The sequence below is a fragment of the Dromaius novaehollandiae genome, chromosome 1 (assembly GCF_036370855.1).
Source record: "Dromaius novaehollandiae isolate bDroNov1 chromosome 1, bDroNov1.hap1, whole genome shotgun sequence".
NCBI classification, from domain to species: Eukaryota; Metazoa; Chordata; class Aves; order Casuariiformes; family Dromaiidae; genus Dromaius; species Dromaius novaehollandiae.
The window spans coordinates 72069202-72092594 of record NC_088098.1 but is presented as its reverse complement, the minus strand read 5'-3'; the positions used below and the strand labels follow the sequence as shown (position 1 = coordinate 72092594).

General features: G+C 40.1%; 1 protein-coding gene across 5 annotated transcripts in view; it reads left to right on the top strand.

Annotated features, from left to right (window-relative positions):
* The window catches only part of ITPR2 (inositol 1,4,5-trisphosphate receptor type 2), a 272287-nt gene that overhangs the window by 133392 nt on the left and 115502 nt on the right, over window positions 1-23393 (top strand). For all 5 annotated transcript variants that reach the window (XM_026114016.2, XM_026114015.2, XM_026114018.2 and 2 more), the window contains 5 exons: window positions 4548-4676; window positions 5315-5435; window positions 15200-15390; window positions 16253-16395; window positions 18445-18553. In XM_026114016.2, the coding sequence (XP_025969801.2) occupies window positions 4548-4676; window positions 5315-5435; window positions 15200-15390; window positions 16253-16395; window positions 18445-18553 (693 nt within the window). The remainder of the gene's footprint in view (window positions 1-4547; window positions 4677-5314; window positions 5436-15199; window positions 15391-16252; window positions 16396-18444; window positions 18554-23393) is intronic.

Below are 23393 nucleotides of genomic sequence, written 5' to 3'. Positions count from 1 at the left end.
CAGAAAAGGATATAAACTGGGGTGCACGTAGAGGATTGGGAGTGTATTTCTTCTGGTACCATGTATTACATGTAATTATGGTGGTAATTTAAACAAACATCATCTGCATCTCTCCTTGCTTTACTCAATTAGTATAGTGAGGGTCAGGAATCAAGAAATTCTTCAGCTCATGGTCCTACTCTAATCTTACTTGTCCTGTTTTTGTTCCTTATTCTACTGTCATTGCATTCTCACTGCTGACACAGAAAGCAGGTGTAGAGCCATGCTCTTTCAGGATACTAGTTCTTATATAGACTTCTTGGTGTCATTACTGTTGAATTAAGTTTCAAGTTGTAAGTCAAATTAAACTTCTGTTCACCAGTACTTGGGAGGCAGAAAAACAGGGAAATCTTATAACTTCAGGGAGGATAAAATACAAGTAGCAGAACCATGAGGGGAAAGCAGTGTGACATAACGATTACAGCTTACATTGCATATCCCTTTTTTAGCAGGTAGTATTTCTCAGAAGAGCCTACTATTAATCACCAACTAATGGAGTTGCTTTTTCTGCTCGAAAAGTAGAAGCACAGATTTTTAGGGCTGGTGGCCCAAACCCTGTTGTTGCTGGCCAGTGTTCTGGAGGTGTTATAGAGCATGGTGGTAGTGCGTGCCTGGCTCTGCCCAGTCTGTGGTCCATTACTTCTTTTAATCCTTAAATTCTCACTCCTTCCATTGTTTGTTTTGTTGAAATTAAGGGAAAAAAAGGTGAAAGAATCTCAAATCAGTCCCGCAGTGGGCATTTACACCAAAGTAATAGTGTGCCACAGAACAGTTTCTTTGAAACCTTTCGGGAGAAAGTACCATACCCCTATAGTTACCATGATTTATGGCCAAAAGAAGAATGAGTGCAGAGATTTGTGCTGTACTATAGGCACTGGGGCCTGTTCATTTCTCTGTTTAATTCCCTTCCTGAGCTGCCCTTGCCTCACATGTCCTGGCACTGGCCCCTCTACACAGACCTTCCTGTGTATTAACCGTGTAACGTGACCAATTTTCATTGCCTTTCAGACAGAAGCAGACATATGTAGAAAGAGGATTCTGCCCACAGTTCGGCTTCACCGGCCTGGAGGCTTCCCTTAGCGCAGTTCCCCAGGCATATAGCCCCGTGCCAAATGACGTAGAGTTAGCCTGATGCTAGCGACTACTGAGCTTGTTTTCACATTGCCTTCTAATAAAAGAAATTAGACTCTAGGTCTTCAGAGGTGAATAGCGAGTGTATTATGAATTCTGTTTTTCTTGTGTGTGTGTTCTCTTTTCACTAAGTAAGAATTGCAAAATGCTGTTTTATTTTGCTCTCCTGCGAAGTACTCAGGGTAAAGGCTAATTAGTCCTTTTCATTTCATTTCATGGTTAGCAGCTAAAAGAACTGAAGGAGCATGTCAGGAGTGTTCTGGCCTGTTCTGCTCTTCAGCCAGGGCCTGTGGGTAGCCCTATCTTCCAGATTATTGAGTGTATTTGTTTGGATTTGGTCTTCTGGGACACAGGCAGAGCTCATGTGTTATAAATACATCAGCGTTATGTAGCTATCAGGACAGTTAGAATGCTGTCAGCTTCATGAAAGATGTTACAATAGCTTTCAAAGCATTTAGAAAAAGAGCCCTTTGATCCTGGGTGTTGCAGGGAGCTAAGAGAGATGCTTTTGCATGGGGGAGGGGGAAATGCTTTCCTTTTAGCTGCCAGAACTGCCTGTCAGTGGGTAGGTTTGCAAGCTTTGAGTTGGAGTGTGTTATTAGTGAGTGCTAAGGTGAAAGATGGACAGTGTTATCCTCAGGTTGGATTCCTCCTCCTTTTTTTTGTTTTGTTTTGTTTTGTTTTGTTTTGTTTAAAGTTACCAAATATTTTATCTGTTTCTAGACCCAAGGAAGAGTTACTTAGTCCTCAACTGCCTTCTGCTTTCAGCAGTGTGGTCGATTGCAAAACAGGCACCAGGCAAATTCACATATAAATTCAGTTTACCCAATGCAGTTGCACTTTCAAAGGCAGCATTTTTCTACAGTTTCTGCCAACCTGCTTTCCCCCATGCATTGCTTAGAGAGAGGGTTGCACTAAGCAAAGCATGTGCTGCTCAGGCAAACGCTTCCCTTTCCTGTGTGTGGCCAGCTCTGGAAGTCAGCAGCTGTACTCTCCGAAGGATTAAAGAAAGAGCCAGGATCTGACAGCTGTAAAGTCATCCTGGCTTTCTTGGCAGAATTTTTGAAGCGTTATTCATGTGAGTTTTGGTATTAAAGCCTCTTAAGAGGTTTTTAAACACTGCTTTCTCAATCCTCATCTCCATTTCATGCATTTCAGGTTTTTATTTCCACAAGAAAACATCTTTCAGTGCCCAAAGGGTAGAGGGAGAAAAACAAATGAGAGGATTTCCAAATTCTTTTTCTGTGATGGGAATTTTTCAGACCTATGTTTGAGGAGAGTGGAATCCCATCATATGGCTCTGCTGTTTAAACAAGTGAAGGGGAAACCTTGAAAGCATTTTGGAATTTAGATTTGGTGATTTCTAAATTCACCGTGCCAGCACCGCACAGCTCCCTGTCTTCCCGTTGGGATCACAAACATTGAGCCTCAGAGCTACTGGTTCCAGCCAAAATTGGCATGCAGATTAATTAATAGCAGAAGAACATCAAGAGGTTTTTAGTCCTATAATCTTTTTTTAAAGAAAGTTTTGATTATTAACTGAATCTTCATTTTTACCTCCGTGAAGACTGTGGGGGGAGAAGAGTCATACTTCTCCCCAAACTGAAGGATTTACTATTTCAGTTTAGCCACTGTTACTTCTCTTTCCAAATAAACTCTTCTTTTCCTGCGATGATTAAAAAAACAAAAAAAAAGGAAAAAGAAAAAGCACTGCACAGGGCCCGTGACTTGCTTACTTAACACATTTTAGAAAAACAGACAAGCAAGCGTCCTCAAGGTGCCTTGTTCCTGTAGGTCTCAAGCTAATCTTTGGTTATTCCCCTCCCCACCAGATGACAATATGTCATACGCTCCTCAAAATGCTTTCGTATTCCAGTGAGCTATATCGCCCACTGAACACTGGTGCTTTTGGATGTCACCTCAGTACCTTCTTTAAAACACTTCTGGTAAAACTGTCTGAACTGCTGTCTTGTAGTGTCCCTGTGTCACTATGGCACTTTGTAATTAGAGAGCGTGTTGGCCCTGTGTGAGATTCAGGTGCTGTGGATTATCCTTCTGGTTCTGTCACCAGCTCTTCTCTGTGACCTTAAGCAATTCATCCAGCTTCTCTGGGCTTCGGTTCCTCATCTGCAACATGATGTCATGATAAATACGGGCCACGCAGATTCATGATTGTGTGTTTAAATGCTCAGATACCAACTTGAAAGCTATCCCAGAAGTCTATAAATAAAATAAATTCTGTTCTGGCATAGATTTCCTAAAGCATTACAGTAGTATGTTGCTTGCATAGGTGAAAGAGAGAGCAACTTTGCCTTTAATTTTTTAAACACTATTAAAACTGTTTATTTAAAGGCTGTTGAAGAGTTAGTATGAGTATAGTCCATATGCCTTATCTGTCCAGTCTTGTCTTTCTCAACATGATTGGGTCTGTGTAGACACTGATCAAATACTGAACCTACCCTTTGTTTTCTTGGGCTTGTACTCTTTTTAGTACTGTTTTTGCTGACATATGCAAAGTCAAAATGTATAAATGTTCTCAAATGTTGGGGGGGAAGAAATACTGAAACATGCATGCCAGCCCAGCAGTTTTTCTCCTTTCTTTAAGCGTCTCCTTTCTTTATGCAGGAACAATTTTTTAGTGTTGTACCGAAAGGTATCTTCAGGAATCATTTGTATGATTCTTCCCATATCCTCCCATCATTTAGTCATCTTTCTGTGCTCCAGAGTTTTTCCATTCTCTTCTTTCATTCTTTTTAACTTGTCTTTTGTATGTTCCCCATGTGGCTTTCCTAAGTAATGCTGTCTGTTTTACAGTTTACAGTGTCAGTCCCAGAGGCTGTTGGTATTGACTCTGCTGTTTCCTCTCTTTCCTTTTTCTTTTAACATTTTTTCTGCAAATGAGCTTCACCTTCACCACCCATTTGTGGTGATTGATTGTAGAGAGAAGTTAAACATTACATGAAATCTTTCTAACCTAATGTGTTTATGTCTCATCTGTCTCCAAAGCCTCTTCCAACCTAGCTTCACAATGGGAGGAAAGGTCCATTTTCTTCTTGAATCTGTCTAAATGTGTAAGTGGCATGCAGTGTGCTGATTTAGGGGGATCTTTTTGATGGCGTGGGTAGAATAGACAACCAAGACCTAGTTCAGGAGAGAAGGGGGGTTCGAAAGACAATGTGGATCTCCAAGATGAAAGATAAGTTATCAGAAATACAGCATGAACTCTAAGACAGTTATCTCTGAAAGTTTTTGTGTAAAAAACATTCTTTTTCATACTAAAAACAGATACCATTACATGTGTTATAATAAATACAAAGTAGTATATCTTGCTTATTTAAAAAAGATAGATCTCATTTTTTCCCCTTTCTTCCCTGTAGGTTTGTAACACAACCACAGATCGGAAACATGCAGACACGTCTCTGGAGAAATATGTCACTGAGCCAGTAATGAACATTGTGAGTGGCTTCTTCAATTCTCCGTTTTCAGATAACAGCACCAGCCTCCAGGTAAGAAAAAAGGAGACAGACAAATACGTAGTTCAGACCATTAATGAGATACCTTCTTCTAGCCAGGTAGGAATGCTGTGTCTTTATATCCTCCTTTAATTTCTCTGTCTCCTCTTATGCCACTGGCTAGCAGCTTAATTCCTCTTTAAAACACTTACTCTTAATTTTTACCTCTTACGACTCTGAACCATCAGGCAGCTCAGTATGGTTGGATTTACCTGGCTGTTGTGAACTCAGTGGAGGGGATATCTTTGCAGAATCAAGGTCTTTATTTGTACTTTAATGAGAAAAAGTTGTGTCCTATGACAAAAGGGACATGGATCTGAGAAGCAGGAAGACTCCTCAGTCCTTCTGCATTGTACTGTGTTTGCTTGACATTGGTAGTGATCTTAGCTGAGGAAAAATTGCATGATTTGGCATTTTTAAGGGTGCAGAATTGATTTGTTTTCCTTCCTGTCCTGAAGAGCAAAGAGAATTTAACTGAGCTTTAGCTTGAGTACACAAGGTAAAAAAAAAAAAAAAACAAAAAAAAAAAAAAAAACAAACCATACGCATGTATTTTATGTTGTGTCAAACCCTAGGGCAGTTGTGAGAAGATTCTAAGGCATAAAATTCCATGTTTATCTTTTTGCTTTTAGACACATCAGCCTGTTTTTATTCAGCTGCTGCAGTCTGCTTTTAGAATTTACAACTGTACCTGGCCAAACCCGACACAGAAAGCCTCAGTGGAGTCATGTATCAAAACTTTGGCTGAAGTAGGTAGGTGCCAGGTTTTACTTTAATTATTATTCTCTGTGTTTTAAGATCAGACTTATTTGAGGTCAAATGGTTGTTTCTTTGACTGTAGCATCATGCAATTGTGACACTGGTAATTTAAGAAATCCCACTTTCTGAGGCTAAATTGTTTCTCCTTTTATAACTTGTTCAAATCTGTCCCATCAAATAGGGCCGTTCAGGTGAACCCGTAGGCCAGAGGGGTGGGTTTGCCAAGCTGAGTGATGGTTGGACTTTACCTCAAGCAAGATAAGATAGTAAAACATGACATAAGCTTCTCATCATGTGTGAGAAATGTAGTGCATAGGGACTGTGCAGCAGAGAGCACCCATCCTTCTTCCCTTTGGTTCCTGGGAGAGGTGCTCATTATTTCCAGCCAGGGCCCTGGACTTGTTCAGGTTTTGTCCCTTCGGTGGACTGGTGGGGAGGAAACCAGAACTGTGCCACCCCATAGCTTCCCTGCTTTCACCCTCCTGCTTAAGGAAGAAGAGATCAGGCCTGCTCATTTACTGCTGGTGCACACTCAGCCCTGTCAGGTGCATACTGTCATGCACTGGCACCAAAACCACACTCATATTTGGTTCCTAGGCCAGCTAGTAAGTTACATGCTTTCAAATACATTCAAAGACCAAGTTAAAGGAGAAGACCTTAAAACTATACTTCAGGAATGATTTAATCCTAAAATAAAAAAGATTCTTCACCATTATGTAGCTAAGACCGTCAAAAGTTCATTCTGAAGATTACATTTCTGCAAATACAATTTTAAAGTCTTCTGCCGTGACAGAAAAAAAAAGATTATTCAATATAGTTTCTAAAAGTGAGTCATTTTGATTGCTTATAGAATAAGACTCTGCTCAGTGTGAATCAAAACTGGGAAGAGGCAGTCAGAGGTGTGCAGAAACTTGCTAGGTGCTATAGTTGATACAGTTTTCAAAAAGTTTTAATAAATAATGATAAAACAATAGGAGTGTGTCCCTTAACCATCTGGTGGCATTCTAACAATCAACTCTAAATTTAAACTTTGGAATGGCTTTACAGGGGTACCCTTTAACATTTTAGCCAAAACATCTCATCAACTTTTTGCGTGAATGAGAATGGCAGTTACCTGAAAACTTTGCAACCCTCAGTTGTTTTATTTGTTGGGCAAATGATTTAATTACGGATCCATCTGGCAAGAGGACTTTGAAAGCTGAGGGCATTTTCTTTCCTTTAAGCTACAGCTGCTACAGTTTCAAACAGCGCTCTAGTCCTACCCATCCTTCTTCCCCTTACTTCTCTGCTCCCCTCTGGCAGTTCGGGAAAGCCTTCTCAGCAACTACCTCCTTCGGGAGGCTAAGGAAGAGGGGAAAAGGAGGGCAGGCGAGAGTATTTCTGAGATGGGGTATGCCGTGCGCGTGTCTCTAGACAGCTCTGCGCCTTCGCTGGGGCAGGGCTGCACCTGAGGGCAAATTCCGGCTCACAGAGGCCTTTGTGCTACCTTACAGAGATGAGGGTATTTAAGGGTCACCGGAGCGCAGTGGCAAGGCAGCCAAGAAGTGGGGTGGAGAAAGCCTGGGTCGCCTTCACAGGTTCAGAGACCCAGCTCCCCCGCCGGGCCTGGCAGCGCCCGCAGGGCTGCCTTGCTGCGGTAGGAAATGGTCCGTGCGGCCCACGTCCCAGGGACGCGGGGGGGAAGCCCGGCTGCGCGGCATAGCTGGCGTGGCGAGTTTCCTTCAGATAGGTGGGTTTGTCCCAAATTTGGTGACTTTCATCTCCGCTGTGGTCTTCTCTTTCGTTTAATATTTTTCCTGTTTTATGTATTTCTGGGATGTTTTACAATTTTTTTTTATTTTTAGTTTTAAATATCCTCTTGTGCTGTCCTGTGGGTCCAGCCTTCTTGCTCCTCTGGCTTCCCACCCAGGGATGACCGTGACTTGGGCCCTCTCTGGTGCGGCGGGGTAGGGCTGAGCTGCCAGTGAAGGGCAGCTTTGGCCCCGCTGCCCTCCTCGGGGGCTCTTGTGCCACCCGCGGTGTGTCACCTCCGGGTGCCCTGAGCCTGACAGCCTCAGAGCTGGTCCCTGAAAATGGTCCCTGGTCTGGCGTACGAACTGCCCATTTCCTTGTGTATATCACAGTAACTGTTAAGGATTCATTACTACTGTCGGTATCGAGCCTGGTGGAGTTATATTATATTAGCAAATTACCACCTATTATTTTTTGGGGAAAGGAGGAGAACTGTTGAGGAGGAGTTGCCAGAAGAGGAAGACAGTTAGAAAAGGGGTGGAAAATGGAGTTTTTCACAAACATCCCTGAACAAAAGTTGAGCTGGCTAGCTGAGATTTTAACCTAACGTGCTATTCAGTATTTTTAGGCATGGTGCCAAACCTGGCTTGCCTAGGCTAATTGAGAAGGCCTGTTCTGCCCTGCTGAAAGCTTTGGAAAAACTGCCCCGGTTGGGGGTACTGAGCGCTTTTAAAATCAGGGCCCTCGTAATTATGGCGTGTACCAGGTGCCCTTCTCTATTGGGCGTTGCACCAGCACAAAATGGCGCTCTTTGAGAAGGCAAAGATTTCTTCCATAATACAAATAGGCCAGCCTTTTTTTCTGCCTCTCTTTCTGGCTGTGAATATGGACTAGGTTTGGATTTTGGCTAGGCATCTGTGAGCCCTCTTCTGATATATTTTTTTTTTCCTTGAGAGTCTGACAGCTTTAATGTTAGGGCCTTCATGTTTCACAGCAGGGTTTAAAAAAAAAAGAAAAACTCTAGAAAGATTTTGCCTATATCAGAGAGACAGAGTATTGGACAGATTTACAGCAGGGACCAAAGACTTTTGATGGAAAATAAATGTAGTGTGGAGTTGAAAGAACAAACATGATCTTTTTTTTTTTTTGTGGTAGCCCTGGATTTAGAAATGAATCTCAGCAGGAAGAAAGATCATACACAGATTTCCCAAGATATCAAAGATCCATATAATAATGCACTTTTAAAAGACCCATTTCAGAGCAAGTTTAAGCAATGTACATTCTGCTCAGTGCTTACTAGTAACGTTGCTGGCAGGTGGGTGTAAGTATTGCCTCAAGAGCTTAAGATCATTACATCTGTCTTCTTATGAGCAATGTAAGAATGTGCATTATCTTCCAGGTCAACAAAAGGATGTGTTGCAGAAGCTAATTTCTTATAATCCTGGTACTTCAACTCCACTTGACCACTGGGGAGAAACTTCATAAGCTTTTCAAGCTTCACTTACTGCTTTGTCTCTAGGCAGAGTTGTCTGCCTCCACTTCAGTGAGAAGTACAGGGGCTTGCTTGCCTTTTTTAGCAGACCCTTCTGTGGCTCCAAGGGATTTGGAACACAAAAATACCAACATGCATCAATTTTTGTTGCTCAGTAAACATTTGGTTACACTGGCATAAAAAGAAATACTTACAAAATAGTGCATGTATATTCATCCAAGTCTAGTTCATATGAATTTCTGTAGCAAATTATCACAGTAACAAGGATTAATATGTTATACTAACATAAATCACTTCTGCTTTTTCTATATTATTACATAGCACTCAACTTTTTCTTAAAAATACAGTCGAAAAATTTATGATCAAAATAGCTTCCATCTCATTAGCACAATAGCTACAAATGAAAAATGTCTAAAAGATCCTTGAACTCTGAGAAAACAGAGGAACTAAGAAGAGTAACAGTTGAATGTTTCAAATTAATTTATTACTAATGGATTTCAGGTTCCTGTATTTTACAATCTTAGCAAGACTGGAAAGGCTGGAGACCAGTCTTGAACTTTGCATTTTAAACAATCTATTGTCTTTCCATATGGTGACACAGGTGAATGTCACCTGTCCTCACAAGTAAATGGTTGGATTGATAACCATCCACCTCTGTTTAATGTTTTATCAGAACCAAGCTTAAAGAAAATGTTTAGGTTAGTGAATAGTCTGGCTCGGTGATATGGCCCAGTCTAGTTTTCTCTGAGCTCTGTGGCAAAACCAGTATTTCTTAAATGGTACGGGAGCAAGGTTTTCCTTCCAGGGTTGAAGATCTTCCAGGGTCTGTGGCAAAAAACTAACTGACTTTGCCCCTTATTAAGTAGTGATTATTATTCTTCACTCTTGAGCATCAGGTTTCTCTTCTGTTGCAAGGTCAAAGCACCGCAGTGTATTGAGCTACAAACCAGATAAATCCAGTTGTAATACAGTCTTGTCTCTGTAGTATCCATTAGCTTTCTCCCCTGTGTTTTTACAAATTACACCTTCCCACAGATACTGTGCGTATATCCGAAGGACGCTTTATGTGGCATGTGCATGACTGCACTGTTACCACCAATAATGAAATAATTGGAATTTCCCAGATGAGTAAACAGTGGCAGATAGGAACCTGCATTTTGTTAGACTATTTCTTTTGGCAGACCCTTTAAAAAATCTGTTAGCAAGCCAAATTACACTAGTCATTATCAGATTATACTCTAGGATACTGTGCAGGAGAAGCAAAAGGAGAATCCTTGTTTCCATCCTACAGAGTTGGAGGTGAGTTTTATGAGAATGCTATTTCATAAGTTCAAAACTGAAACAGGTACAGAGGAGGTACCACAGTAATGATCAGGGGAATGGAGAACAGTGTCGCAAGAGGAGAGTATAAGGGCTGGATATTGTAGGCAAGTATTTTTGCTCTTTAAAAGTACATAAGAACACTGGAAAAGAGGAGACATTTAAGCTAAAGGACAGTGCTGACCTCAAAATAACTGAGTATATGTTGACTTAGGTTGTAAGTAACCTAGATAAAGTTAGATTGTAAATCAGAGGCTTAGAACCAACTTTGGGAGGATGTCCTTGATCAACAGGCCAAGAGGAAACGGGGTAACAGAAAATGTAGCTGGGTTTTAAGTAGAGCTTGATACGTTTTCAAGAGGGATTAAAGACCATGGATTGTCTGTAATGGAGAGCAAATGGTCTGAAGGACTGGTGAAATCCTTTCTAGTTGTGTATTTATTTCCCAATTGCAGCTCATTGCTATCCCTTTCAGAGTCTATAGAATCTGAAAAAAAGTCCTGTGATGCATCTTGACCATGCTTGTATGTGCTCTAAAGACCTCTCCTTTTCTGTAACGAATTACAGATAGGAAACCTTAAGCTTAAAATCTAGGCCATATTTTATTGCTTCTTTGGAATTATTGTGCATGTTTTAATGTCCATATAAATGGCCTTTCCTAAAACAATCTTTTCATCCCCTAAAATATTTTATTTCCATTCTCACTTGAGTTTTTTAATCTTTTTTCCATTTTATAAAAAGCTAGACCTTCATTTTCAATTTTTAGTTCAAATAAAATAATTATCCTGTTGTTACTTTTTTGACAGCAAGAAGAATACATTTCAGATGAAACACATATTTTATTCTATTTTAACTGTTTGTGTTTCCCTAATTGCAAGAAAAATTCAATGATGATCTTTTTACGGGCTGATAAATATTTTAGCACAGATTTTTTGTTGGAAAAAAACATCCAAGTGAAAGGTACAAGATTGGCAGGTTTGTGTCTTGTCTACACAAAGATTTTATTTCCCTTAAAAAGTCTTGCTGTTGCTAGCATCAGTGTCTCTCCATCCGAATGCATTTGTTAAGCAGTCAGTAAATGATTAAGGAACTGGAGGGACTGATTTATGGAGCAAAATTAATTGAACTAAATATGCATCTCTCCGTTAAATGACAACTGGGAAGCGTGGGAGAATGTAATATAGATGTCTGCAACTACCAGAGCGGTGTAAACAGCAAGGAGAGAATAGGATGCACAGCTAGGTACAGCTGTGTTTTTTGTGACCCAAATTGCATGTGCCTCTCTAAGTAAGTGCTAAGGGATAAAAGCCCTGTGTGTGTCCCCCAGAAAACCCGCACCAGGGATTGCTTAGGGTAGTGCAAAAGCTACTAAATACTGTAAAGCTACTAAATACTGTAGTGTTTTATGAATACTAGAAAAACTAATGGAGTGAAATTTAAAATCAGGGAGCACTTAGGCAGGAATATCAAGGAGAATGGAAGACTTCCTCATGGCAAGATATATCAGTCTGAGGAATGATCTTCCAAGGCAAATTACAGGCAAGAGCTGCTTCCTGGAAATCCTTAGTATTAAATTGATCCTAAGACTCGGGTAGACAGTACAGTGAAAGGACAGTGCTTCAATAAGGATTCCTGAAATAGGCCCTTTTACTTCCGATTTCTGTGATTCTGTGAAGAGACCTACGTGAAGGTAATTTTACAAAATACATCTTAGTTCTTAGTCAGCCCATCTCAGCCCTTCTGTTAACAGCTGGACTGTGCTCCTGGTACTTCAGTGGAGCTCAGCCTGCTTGTAGACAGAAGCTTCAGTTTAGCCTCTTGCTTCTAATCATTAATGCTTCCCTTTTATTTTGAGTCCTATCTCTCAGGACTCTTTAGTAGTTTAAACAATGAAGGAGGGGAAAGATGCTGATGCATTGAATACTCATAGAGCCATCCAGCACCAGAGCTGTACATTTTACCATGACCTGGCTGAATTTTTGGCACTGTGGTGCTTACCATTTCCACTCGTGCCATTTGCTCGCTTGTCTTGGCTCAACTGTAGTTATTGCTGATATAATTGTGAGCATCAGATTGAGAGTTAGTCATGCAGAGGATTTCCCAGCAAATCACATTTCTTCTGACACTGGCAAAACAGCTTAGTGTATTCAGGGTGTAATTAGCCCTGTGCAGAGTGTGCTAGCTAGGGTGTAGATGGTAAAGAAGCCAGCACGGTGACTCCATTGAAAGGCAGAATTTCACTTTAGTTGTAGACGTATTCTAGTCCATCATGCTAAGTATCCTGCTTGATATCTATCATACCAGTTTACAAAGAGCCATGTGGCGTGCTTTTCTCCCAGGTTCAATAGTCAGATGAAGGACAGGATTTTAGCCACTCCTAGCTCCTTTGTCTACTAGCTCCAACCCTAGTTTACAAGTTTCAGCTTCATCCAAAAGTATTTCTAAGTGGAACAAAAATAAACATGCTTTTAAATATTTTATGTTCATACTTTAAGGGAGATTGACACATTTTGAAGAGGAAAGCAGCCTACAACACCTAAATTAAAAATAAATATTTATGCTCACATTTGTTCATCAGCTTTCCAAAATGTAAAAATATGTTTCATGTTGTTTTAAATAATGAAATGTGAAACAAATGAAAGATAAACTTTCTACAAGCTGCAAAGAAATAAGAAGACAAAGGCTTTGTTTATAGCTTAGACTTCAACAGTGCCCTTTGACAACCAATGCAAATCTTAATTACAAATGGAATTATACATATAAGAACTGTTCAAAACAAAGGAGTATTTTTTCCCTCCCTCTGGTTTTCTTTGTGATAGTTTTAATTAGCTGCAACTCTTTGAACAGTCATAGTCCTTGGCTGCTACTCAGACACTGATGGAAGTTGTTAACTTCAAATGGCATCTATAGGACTGCAGAAGTCTGGGTTTTCCTCTGAACAGCCTGCTCCCCATTGCTAAATTTATTCCTGGATATATCAGGATTCTGCATACATACCACTTAATTGAGAAGTAAGCATTGTCCGATAACATTCTAGTGATTGACTTTAGGACACAATAAATTGAATTAATAGGCCACAGCACCCTACCCACACTGGCAGAACTTTAATGGACTTCTGTAATAAAGTATGCAGCAACAGGGCAAATGCATTTTGAAAAATAACCCAGTCAAGTAACATGGAAAAACAGTCATTAGAAATAATGGCCAGCCATACACAGTATTTTCTTCATGATAATCAGGAAGCTTGTCTTCAAAACAAATAGGGAAGGGGAAGAAAAAGGCAATTGCCAGTGTGGAAACTGCCAAACTTCTGGTGATGATGATTCGCATGTGGCGGTTGGGAAATGTGTCTTCCCAACTTGAGCTGAGCAACATTTTTTAACTCCCTGTGGCAAACTGTTTAAAAGAAAGTGCCTGCCAGAAATAGAATATGAGAACTCTTATCTTCCATCCCAGTTAAGCTGCCTAAGCTGCAGGTGTGTGCCCTGGTCCTGCTTGCAGGCACTGCTGAGCCAGTGAACTCTCCCCCTAACTTCAAGGGTATCAGGGCTTCATGTACCATGATTTGGAGAGGATTTTGAAGTTTTTGCCATTGTAAAGACAGGAGGGGGCCCTGCACGAGTGGGACCTGTTAAAGGAGTGAGGACACATGTGGCAGAGCCCTCTTGCTGCAGTCTGTGAGATTGTGGGTTCAGGTGTCACAGGAAAATTTGGATTTATACTAAATGTTGCCATTACAGTGTAGTATCTGGGAGAAGAGAAAGTTTCTTCCTGGGATCCGTGACTGCCTTGCTTGGCAACACAGGAGCCCTCATTTATCAGAGTGATATGCATGACTCTGGGCTTGTGCATGCTCTTGTTGGGTTTGGTGCATTGTCCGTTTAGGGAGGAAGGGCACCTGTTGACTTCATGGGTTCAGGATTTAAAGTTGCATAGGTTTTAAGAAGTGTGTTTGTGGGGTGGGATATGGTTGATGGCTTGCACTATTGTGGAAAGTATGCATGTTAGTGCAAAATGGTTGGGAAATGCCTCAAAGAAATTAAATGTTGTGCAGAACTTCCTTAATGTAGGCGAATACCTTTTTAAAAATCCAACTCAAATAAGGAACACTGAAAAAGTAGCCATTATCAGCTTTTGATAGAAAAACACAAGTGATGTAAAAAGGTTTCTCCATTTTACTTCTAAGTGTTTATTAAGCATAAGCTATGCCATGGAAATGAAGTGAAATGATTTAGAATATGAAGCTAATCACTTAAATGTGCCTAATCTTTCAAACAGAGAGATTGCTGCATCAATCTCTCATTTATTTGTTGAAATTCAGACAACCTATGCTGAGCCTTAGAAGAATACCATTCTGATCTCTAGTGGAGTGGAGCAATACAGCTGATACAAATATATTCACAGAGGAAAGGGCAGTTACCTCTAGGATTGCCTTTCAAACTTCCTTTTCAAAACAGAGTTCAGTATGCGGTAGTAGTTTAATAGTGGGTGCCCTGTAAGAATACGTGCAAGCCTTTCCCTTTTTTTTTTTCTCTGATATTTTCTCCTTTTGTTACATTTCTTCCTCAACTCTAAAGAAAAATATGACACTATTGACCTGGATTTGCCAATTGTAGTTGTTTATTAACTATCAGTTATATTGTAGTGGCATTCAGCAACCCCATGACTTAAAAATCTTGGCTGTATAGGAAACTAAATGGAAAGAGAAGAAGAGACAGAGTCCTTTTCAAATTTAATTTGTATGCACTTGGTTCCTCAAGGTCTTCATAAGCAAAATACTCAGAAAAGTCTACAAACAGCACTTGGCTAAATACATATATGTCCATTAGAAAAAAGAGCTTTTGATTTTACTCCTGAATAGATTAAAACTAGCTGTTAAAATAGTAATACTTACTCTTTCTGTTACTCTTATTAATATCTCTTGATCTGTTTTTTTTTTTGGTAAAAAAATTATTCTGTTTATAAAGACGAAACATATCTGTACCTATGAAAACATATACTGGACATGATCCTCAGCTCATAAAAAGTGGTACAGCTCTCTAACTTAGATCTCAGCTGTTTTCTACCAGCTTGAGTTTTGATTCTTGTTCCTAAAACCTGTTGAAGTGAAATCTTCTCTTAACTTTAAGGGTAACAGGATTTCCTGTGCCATGTTTTGCAGGAAATTTTGAATTTTTTGCCATTGTAAATTTCTTCTTTTTTCTGCCTCTTAAAGCAAAGAACCGTGGGATTGCAATTCCAGTGGATTTGGACAGCCAGGTTAACACCTTGTTCATGAAGAGTCATTCTAACATGGTGCAGAGAGCAGCCATGGGGTGGAGGATGTCAGCCCGCAGTGGACCTCGTTTCAAAGAAGCTCTTGGTGGGCCTGCCTGGGATTACAGGAATATCATAGAAAAACTGCAGGTACAAAATAGCACATGGCTTGGGCATTAGCTGTAGCAGTGCATTTATCTAATACATGACAGATGTGTAAAACACCAGAGGTACTACACTGATTGTGCTTTTAGTGCTGGATCACAGTGAATCTTGCACTTTTAGGTAGGAAGAGCAGAAGGCCCAGATCTCCTCTTGTGTCTACTCAAAGAGAAGCCAACCTGCAGAGTCTTCTGCTCCAGAATCTAAATTTAGCCCCTACAGAAGTCAGTAGGGAGAGGAAGGAAATAAGTTCTTTTCCCTAAAGTGATCTGCAGAGAAGGGTCTCCTGTCTTCTTTGTCATGGTCATGAGTCTGTGTCGTGTGCAGATGAGGTAGTGGAGGTTATAGGAGCCGTTATGTCATTTTGTGTCACTGGAGATTATCTATAAGATAGGAGATCACCTTCTGCATATGCTGGCTAAATGACATGAGGAGTTTAGGAACTAAGACAACAGCAGGACTCAGACAAGTAGAGGAGCCCTAAATACCAAGGAAGCAACATCTCAGGTGATACTCTAATGCCATACTATGACAAGCAGTGTTTTTTTCAGCACACCACCATCCTGACTGTTGCTGAATGTTCACAGGCATTAAACAGAAGAGAAATTTGAAGGAAAAGGGCCAGGTAGATACTAATGGACAGCTTCCCCAATTTGCCCTGCTAGAGGAGTGGCATGAAGGAAGGAATGAGGCTGATTCACCAGCAACTGGGTAACAAGGGCTCTTGCTGCTGGCTGATGAAAAGTGGGTCAAATAGCCCATCACACCGTATTGTGCAACTCTGCAGCAAGAGTCTTCAAGGCTTCTTGACCGGTGATAGTTATAATTGACGTTCTGCTTTATTCCCCAGGATGTAGTGTCCTCCTTGGAGCAGCAGTTCACTCCCATGATGCAGGCTGAATTCTCAGTGCTGGTTGATGTGCTGCATAGTCCAGAGCTGCTTTTTCCTGAGGGGAGCGATGCCAGAATAAGATGTGGTGCTTTCATGTCCAAGTAAGTGGTGCAAGCAGAGGCCTATTTACTTCTTTGGAAAAGATGACAAGGAGTAAAATTTTTCAACAGCACTTACCTCTGATTTTCAACAGTGGCTTAAGCATGTAGGAGTCTGAGTTCATATTGAAAGCTTAAATTGAGGTCTTTTGCTTGATGTTTTATGTTTCTCAGCAGTTTAGGAGTATGGACAGGAACAGAGAGAGAAGTTTGCTTTCCCTGTCTGCCTAGGAATTTAATGTTAATAGCTTGTTAAAACTGAGGCAGGCTAAACCTGTTTATGTTTTCTTAATGGGCTGTTTTTGCTATTAAGTTTCTCCAAATCGACAGCAGAAGCTTAGACTTTTCATGGTAGAATTTTCAAGGATGCATAATGAGTTGGGGTGTTCAGTGCTAGATTTTTTGATAAAGCAAATAAATCTTTTGATTTTTATTTTAAACAGCCAACAGCTCTTTTTAAAATATATTTCACTGGCACACCTTCCTGCGCTTGAATTATAAGATGTTTTATTTGCAGTTTGGGCATTGGAATAGAGTCTTTCAATTTTGCTTTATTAGTCCTCTAGTGAGATGCCCTCCCTTGCCCTTGAGAAACTGTAATTTAAACAGAGGTAACTTGGGGGAAATGTACACGTTTGGCAGCTCTCCTGATTCCTTGGCTTTTTGCATATTCTGCAGAGGTAACATTATAGCAATACACTTTATATATTTGGAAAAATGAAGCTAAATTTTGAGCTCCTCTCATCCCATCCCCTCTGTGCAAACTCCTGTTCAAAGTTGGCATCAAATCAAGTCCAGGGCTGCTGGATTTGGCCTGTGTAATGCAATGAGCACTGTTTTCTGTTTTATTTAATTAACTTCCATTGCATAAGAATGCTTTGCAGAGCTATATATGAATCTTGAGATATAGATGTTACTATTTAAAAATATAGTTAGTATTGCTGGCTTGAGAGCTGCGTTGTTTTGGGCTCATAGCTCATGAATTTGGTTAACGTGACAATGGGAAACTTCTGCATGACATGTGGACTGAGCTCAGCCTGGCATCAGGGCACTAGTTTAGCCATGGTTTAAATATAATCAATGCTGTTAGGTTACAGAGGGCTGATCTAGATGATGCACTGTGGTCCCTCCCAACCCTGTTTTTTTGGTGACTGTTTGTGATTTAGGACTATTAATAATACCATCTTTTGGATTCAGTGCAAATTGGTGACCCCAGTGCCTTTGCTGTATGCTGATCCTAAGCCAAAATTAATGAACACTGTTTTAGCCACCATAAGCAAAGATTGGTACTGAAAGAAGCAAACCTGTCCAAGGCCTTCAGATCTCCTCCTTGCTTCTTGTTTTCACCAATAATGTTTTTCACAAGCAATACTTTTTTTTCCAGCAGTGTGGTGAACCGGTGCAAGGACTTGGTCTGTACAGAGGCAGCATGTCCTCTTTTGGTATTTGCATAAGCTGGCTAAAACCCAAACTCCCTTCACAGTCTTGGTTGGAGGCAGAAAGGTATCTTATTTTCACAGTTGAAAGAGTCTATAAAGTTGCTGTGTGAATGTAAAGGATGGTTATGCTTCATCCCGATATCTGCATTTCTGAACAATTAAGTGTAAAGTTTTTAGGAATGCTTTGGGAATCCTTTTGGCTGGGTGCCATTTGCTAATTATATAATGAATACATTATAACCATAATCAAGGTTGGAAGGTGTAAAGGTTGTGCCTTTTAAAGTTTCCAAGATGCATGGTGAACATTATAAGGAGTATGGTTAACTTTAAATAAAGAAAGGATGAAATGGCAAGTTTGGATCTTAATCTGGAAGCCCCCATAAAAAATGGATGTAGAATTCTGCCTTCTATATGGACAGTAAGCTACAAATTGAAACACAAAACTCAACACCTTGAAAGTCCTATTTCCTTTTTAATTCTGATTTTTCTCATCTGCTTTTATTTTCTTTCTTTGAGGGAAAATATAATGAAGAACAATTTTTGCATAAAGAAACTGTTATATGGCCTAGAGACAACGTGCAATGCTCTTTAAGGTTTAATATTTTACTTTAAGGTTGATTAATCACACAAAGAAGCTAATGGAGAAAGAAGAGAAGCTCTGCATTAAAATTCTTCAGACATTACGAGAAATGCTTGACAAGAAAACTAACTTTGCGGAAGAGGTACTGCTACCATTTTAGTATTGCATATAGAACTAACAGCATGGTATTAAAAGGTTAGCTCTAGGACAGCAACAGAATCTGGCATGACTTCAATTTCTTACATGTTTTAAAGATAACATGGTGTCTCAGAAACAGTGCGGTAAGGCAGAAAGTAATATTTAAACAAAAGAAATGGTCTGCCTTACATAAATAGTCTTGTATTAGGGACTTCTACCACAGTCAAGGCAAGGAAGACTAAATGAATTAGTAGCAGCAAGTATTACTATATATGGTTATTATATATTGGATATCCTGTATTTCTGGAACGCAGTCCTTTTATGTCACATCTGACCTTTTCTATCACATAATCAGAAACATAAGTTTTTTTAGTTGCAGATGCACAGTTTTTCCCTATTGCCTGTGGTGCCAGACTTTTGTACTCCATAAACATTTTAATGATGATAAATGTGTGACAGGCCTATGTTATGTTTAAACAGAGTTGCCAGTCTGGGGAGAAGTGACATAGTCTCTGTCTTCTGTGAAGCATCTAATTTCTTCCCCTATCTAGTAACACTCTTCCCCTCACCCCTCTTAATACCCTGTTTTCTCTCACAAAACCAAGCATTTCAAATATGTGTTTCATCTTGCCTGCACTTTTGGTCCTGGTAACTAGATTCAGATTTACATGTCAGCTGTCCATTCCTAGAAGTTTTAGCCTGATCAAGGACCCCTGTGCCTTTCGTATGGTTTCCTCTTATCGGTGTTTCTGAGTACTCGCAAAATTCTCTCAGTATTAGTCACTCTTAAATATGAATCACAGTGCAATTATCTAATCTTTCCCTGCCATCATTTTCATTTGTTCCCTGCTGACATGTTTAGTCAAATATGTTCATGGGGATCATTTTACTTGAGAAAAAGTGTTGATTGGAACCCAGCATCACACCGTTTCACTGTCTTAGGCTGTTACACCCAAATATTTTCACATGTCTAAGTAGCAGTGCTCATTCATTTTACTGTACCTGACACCATTCAGATAAACTAGTTATGAGATTCCATCCTAAACTTGGGAAAAAAGTCTTGGGGGATATTAAGATGCCCATGCATATTTCTCGGTGTTTGAGGTTTTACTTCCAAAGTTAAATATTTTGGTCCTGTCAAATGATGTGATAAGATAGCAACACACTCTTTTCTCTTTTATGATAGATGAGCCATATATTAGAAATGTGAAATATTCACATTGTGTGTGTTTGTTTTGACTATGCTGTTTGTTTTGATTTCAACATATGGACATAGGAACATTTTGCCCAGGCTTTTAAGCAACCTGCTAGACAGCATAAAAAAATCTCAGTGCAGAACAGTGAAATGAAGACAAAGGCAGCAATAGCAAAACATCAACCTTGCTCTGCACAAAAACAACCAGTGCAAACCAACCTCCTCTTCACCACCTGTAAAGAATTTAGCTCAAAGAAGAATTTGCTCAGGCCTGGGCAGACAGAGGTATTTTTTATGTCATAGCAGGAGTTTCACAGGTGAAGCAGATGATATTATTATTATTATTAATTATTATTCATACTTATTCTAATAGCTTTCTGGGCCCATAATCCCACTGCATGACATGGAAAAACTAGTTTCCTTTTGTAACTGCATGCTATAAGGAACCATGCCAAACTTCTCTGGAATAACTGCTTAGACCCACAAAAATGTAACATCATCTCAGGACTGCAGGGAAGAAAAAGCAATGTCTTTAAAAAAAAAAAAAAAAAGAAAGAAAGAAAAAAGAAAGAAATCAAAAAAAGGCGCTCACCTATTTTAATTGCTGTTTTTATACCCTGCTGTGGAGGCTGGTAAACCGAGACTGAGCCAAGCCAGCAGAGGGAGTGTGCTCCACTGGTATGTGTGGGCTCTTTGCCCAACCTCCATTTCTCAGGAACAGAGATTTAGAGGTGTCTGCATGCTTGTTGCATGACCCTCACCACCTAGGTAGCTGCTAGGACATGGGCGAGCAGAAGAAGAAACAAGAATTTCTCCCATGTGCCTTCTCTTTGACTTCGTATGAATCCCAATGGAATCCCAATGTAAGGAACATAATGAATCAATGCAAACAAATGCATGGGTAAACAAGCTTGTATGGTTTGCAAGTGCTTCTCCTGCTTGCTACTTTTATGAGACATTGTTCATGATATGGACTTCAGAATAGTAAAAATAGCACAATGAATAGCCCATTGTGCGTTTCCAACTTTTTTTGAACTATGATATCACCACTTGCAATTTTATTCAACTGTGTTATACAGATACTAAAAAATTAAAGAAGTAAATACATAATAGTAATACTAGAATGGTGCTACAGTGGGACACATGACATTTTGACAGAAAGCCTGAATTGGTTAATCTTCCATCATAATTTACCCTGTGATCAATTTGACAGAAATGGTAAACTTTCGTTTTTCTGCGGACCTTCCCGTAGAGAGAAGCAAAGAAGAAATTATGAAATGAATTTTCTCCTTCTCTCTTTTTTCCCTTTACCTCCCATGGCTAAGATGCAGGTCTGGGAACCTTGCCTTCTACTGCAGTGTCTATCTTTCATTTGACCACTGGGAGGTTGCCTGTACTGTTGACGGGACAGGCAGAACAGACAGTGTTAGGCACATATTTCACTGTTTTTTATGCCTGTTCCCATTCTGTCCCATGTCCATTGCCTCAGGTGAACTCCAGTTTTGCAGCTTGTCTGGCTGGCGTGTTTCGGGGCTGTGCTGCTCACGCTCTCCTGGCTTCATCCTCAGTTGCCCTTGCAGCTTCCCTTTGAGGCAATTCTGGCTTACACATTGCTTCGCTTAGTGTTGCAACATCTAATTGTGTTAGAAATCAAAGTTTAATTTCAAGAGTTTGATTTAAGGTATATAAATGGCATATAAAGCCTCTTGGTCATTGATTAGCTTTCATAAGTAATTGTGGGCGATTATTACGATCTCCCTGGAGTTCAGTGTTAAGTCCTAGTCCTATTTGCATTGATTAGGTAGCTAACTGGAATGAAACTTGATCTACAGCTCCTCTTACAGCGAGCTCTTCCAGAACAGTGTTAAAACATTTGGGTAAATCATGAGTGGAGGAACTTTGCATTACCTTTGCATTACATTACTGTGCAGACAGTTACTATGGTATGGATACTCTAGGTTGGCTCTTTAAGGAAAGAAAGAGGAGAGACTGAAATGACTGTTTGAACTAGATCTGTCCTATCTATGTGCTTGTCTTTTGTTGCTGGTAGGTAGTCCATTTTTATACCTGTTTTACAAGAACAGAGTGATCTTGGTCCAGAATTTTAAAAGTTTTTATGCAAGTCTCTGTTTTGTCTGTCACCATGGTGCTTGATTTCAGTTTAATTTCTGTGTGGATTCTGGCTCTAGACCTACCTCCATATCTTAGCTTGAGACTGGAGAACATTTCCAGAGCACCTGAGAGATGCAGGCTGTTGATACATGTTTGCTTTGCAAATGACTGGGGTGGTTTAAAATCTTACCATTACCTTGCTGCCCTGCTGAAAGCAACTGCCCCCACAGTGGAGCTGGTGGGCCAGAAGGAGTGAGTGCTCCCGGCTGCTTCAGAGAGAGTCCAGAAGTTTGACTTAAACCCACCCTCAGTGATTTGAATGAAACTGTTGAGCTGAAGTGTGCTCATATGGTAACATCTTAGCCCACTCCAGCTGTTGGTATGTCAATGCCTTGGGCAGATACAACCCTCTGATTCCCTGGTTGCTCTTAAATGAGGTGAACATGTCTGAAAAAACTTACTCTCTCTCATAATGTCTGTATGTGACGAGAAGCGTTATTAGCTGGTCAAAGTGTTAATGGATGATAGTGCATTACAGAATGTGGTAGAATTCAAGCCAGCGTATCCTGCCAACTAGTTGTTCCAAAGTGAAACGCTAGTATAAATAGGCTAAGCACTTCAGTAAGGGTTACTTGTGCCACAGAATGCAGATGTTTTATGTTTTCCTGCTTTAGGTGCTGAACTACAGTATAAATAATTGAAAACTTAGAGCATTTTTAAAGTGTCAGTAGAGTGAAGAACCTGCAAGCTGCTTATTTGTCAGAAATGAGTAGTTGTGCTTTTTGCCTTTTCTGGGAAAAACTCCTGAAAAAAATTGTCCTGCTCTTCATGCATTTGCACTCACTTCATGGTTTAAAAACGTGTAAGAAGCTTTGTAGCCTTCTGTTGTGCAATGCTAATATTTCTGTATTCCACTTTAGTTGCGAAATGTAAACTAGGTCTCTTCTTGTTTTCAGCAACAGCAGCAAATATACGCGTGAAAAAATAAAACAGGTTCTTTTTAAATATACGTGCACTTTATTCCCGTAAGCTGTAGTCCCTGATATGGCCACCGTCGACAATTGGTTATTTGATGCCTGAAGGCCTGAGCCTCTTCATTTTGAGCCAATGACAAATCTCCAAAGAGTTTGTCAGAAGGATTAGACCCAACTCTGCCTCGTGAGTGTATTGATTGACCATCCAGGTTGAAACCAGTGGGAGATGTAGGTCTTTTTCTCCTGGGAAAAATGGTCTCAATGTGTCTTAAAAGCCGGGAGATGTTGCTGGGAGCCACTGCAGTGCCCCGGTGTTGCAGTTCTTTGAATCAAAGACATTCTTAGCTTAAATTGCATTCTGTTCTATAACCTCATCCTTTCAAGATGATTTTAGTTATTTGCATGTGTGAATTAGACAGCATTCTGATATATAACATATGTAGGTAAAAATAAATGGGGAGAAAAAAGAGAATAATTCTGAATATGTGGGGGTTTGCTGAATGCATTATAACTTAAAGGGACATGTTTTAAATGGGAGAAAGAGCAGGATGTAAAATTCCTTT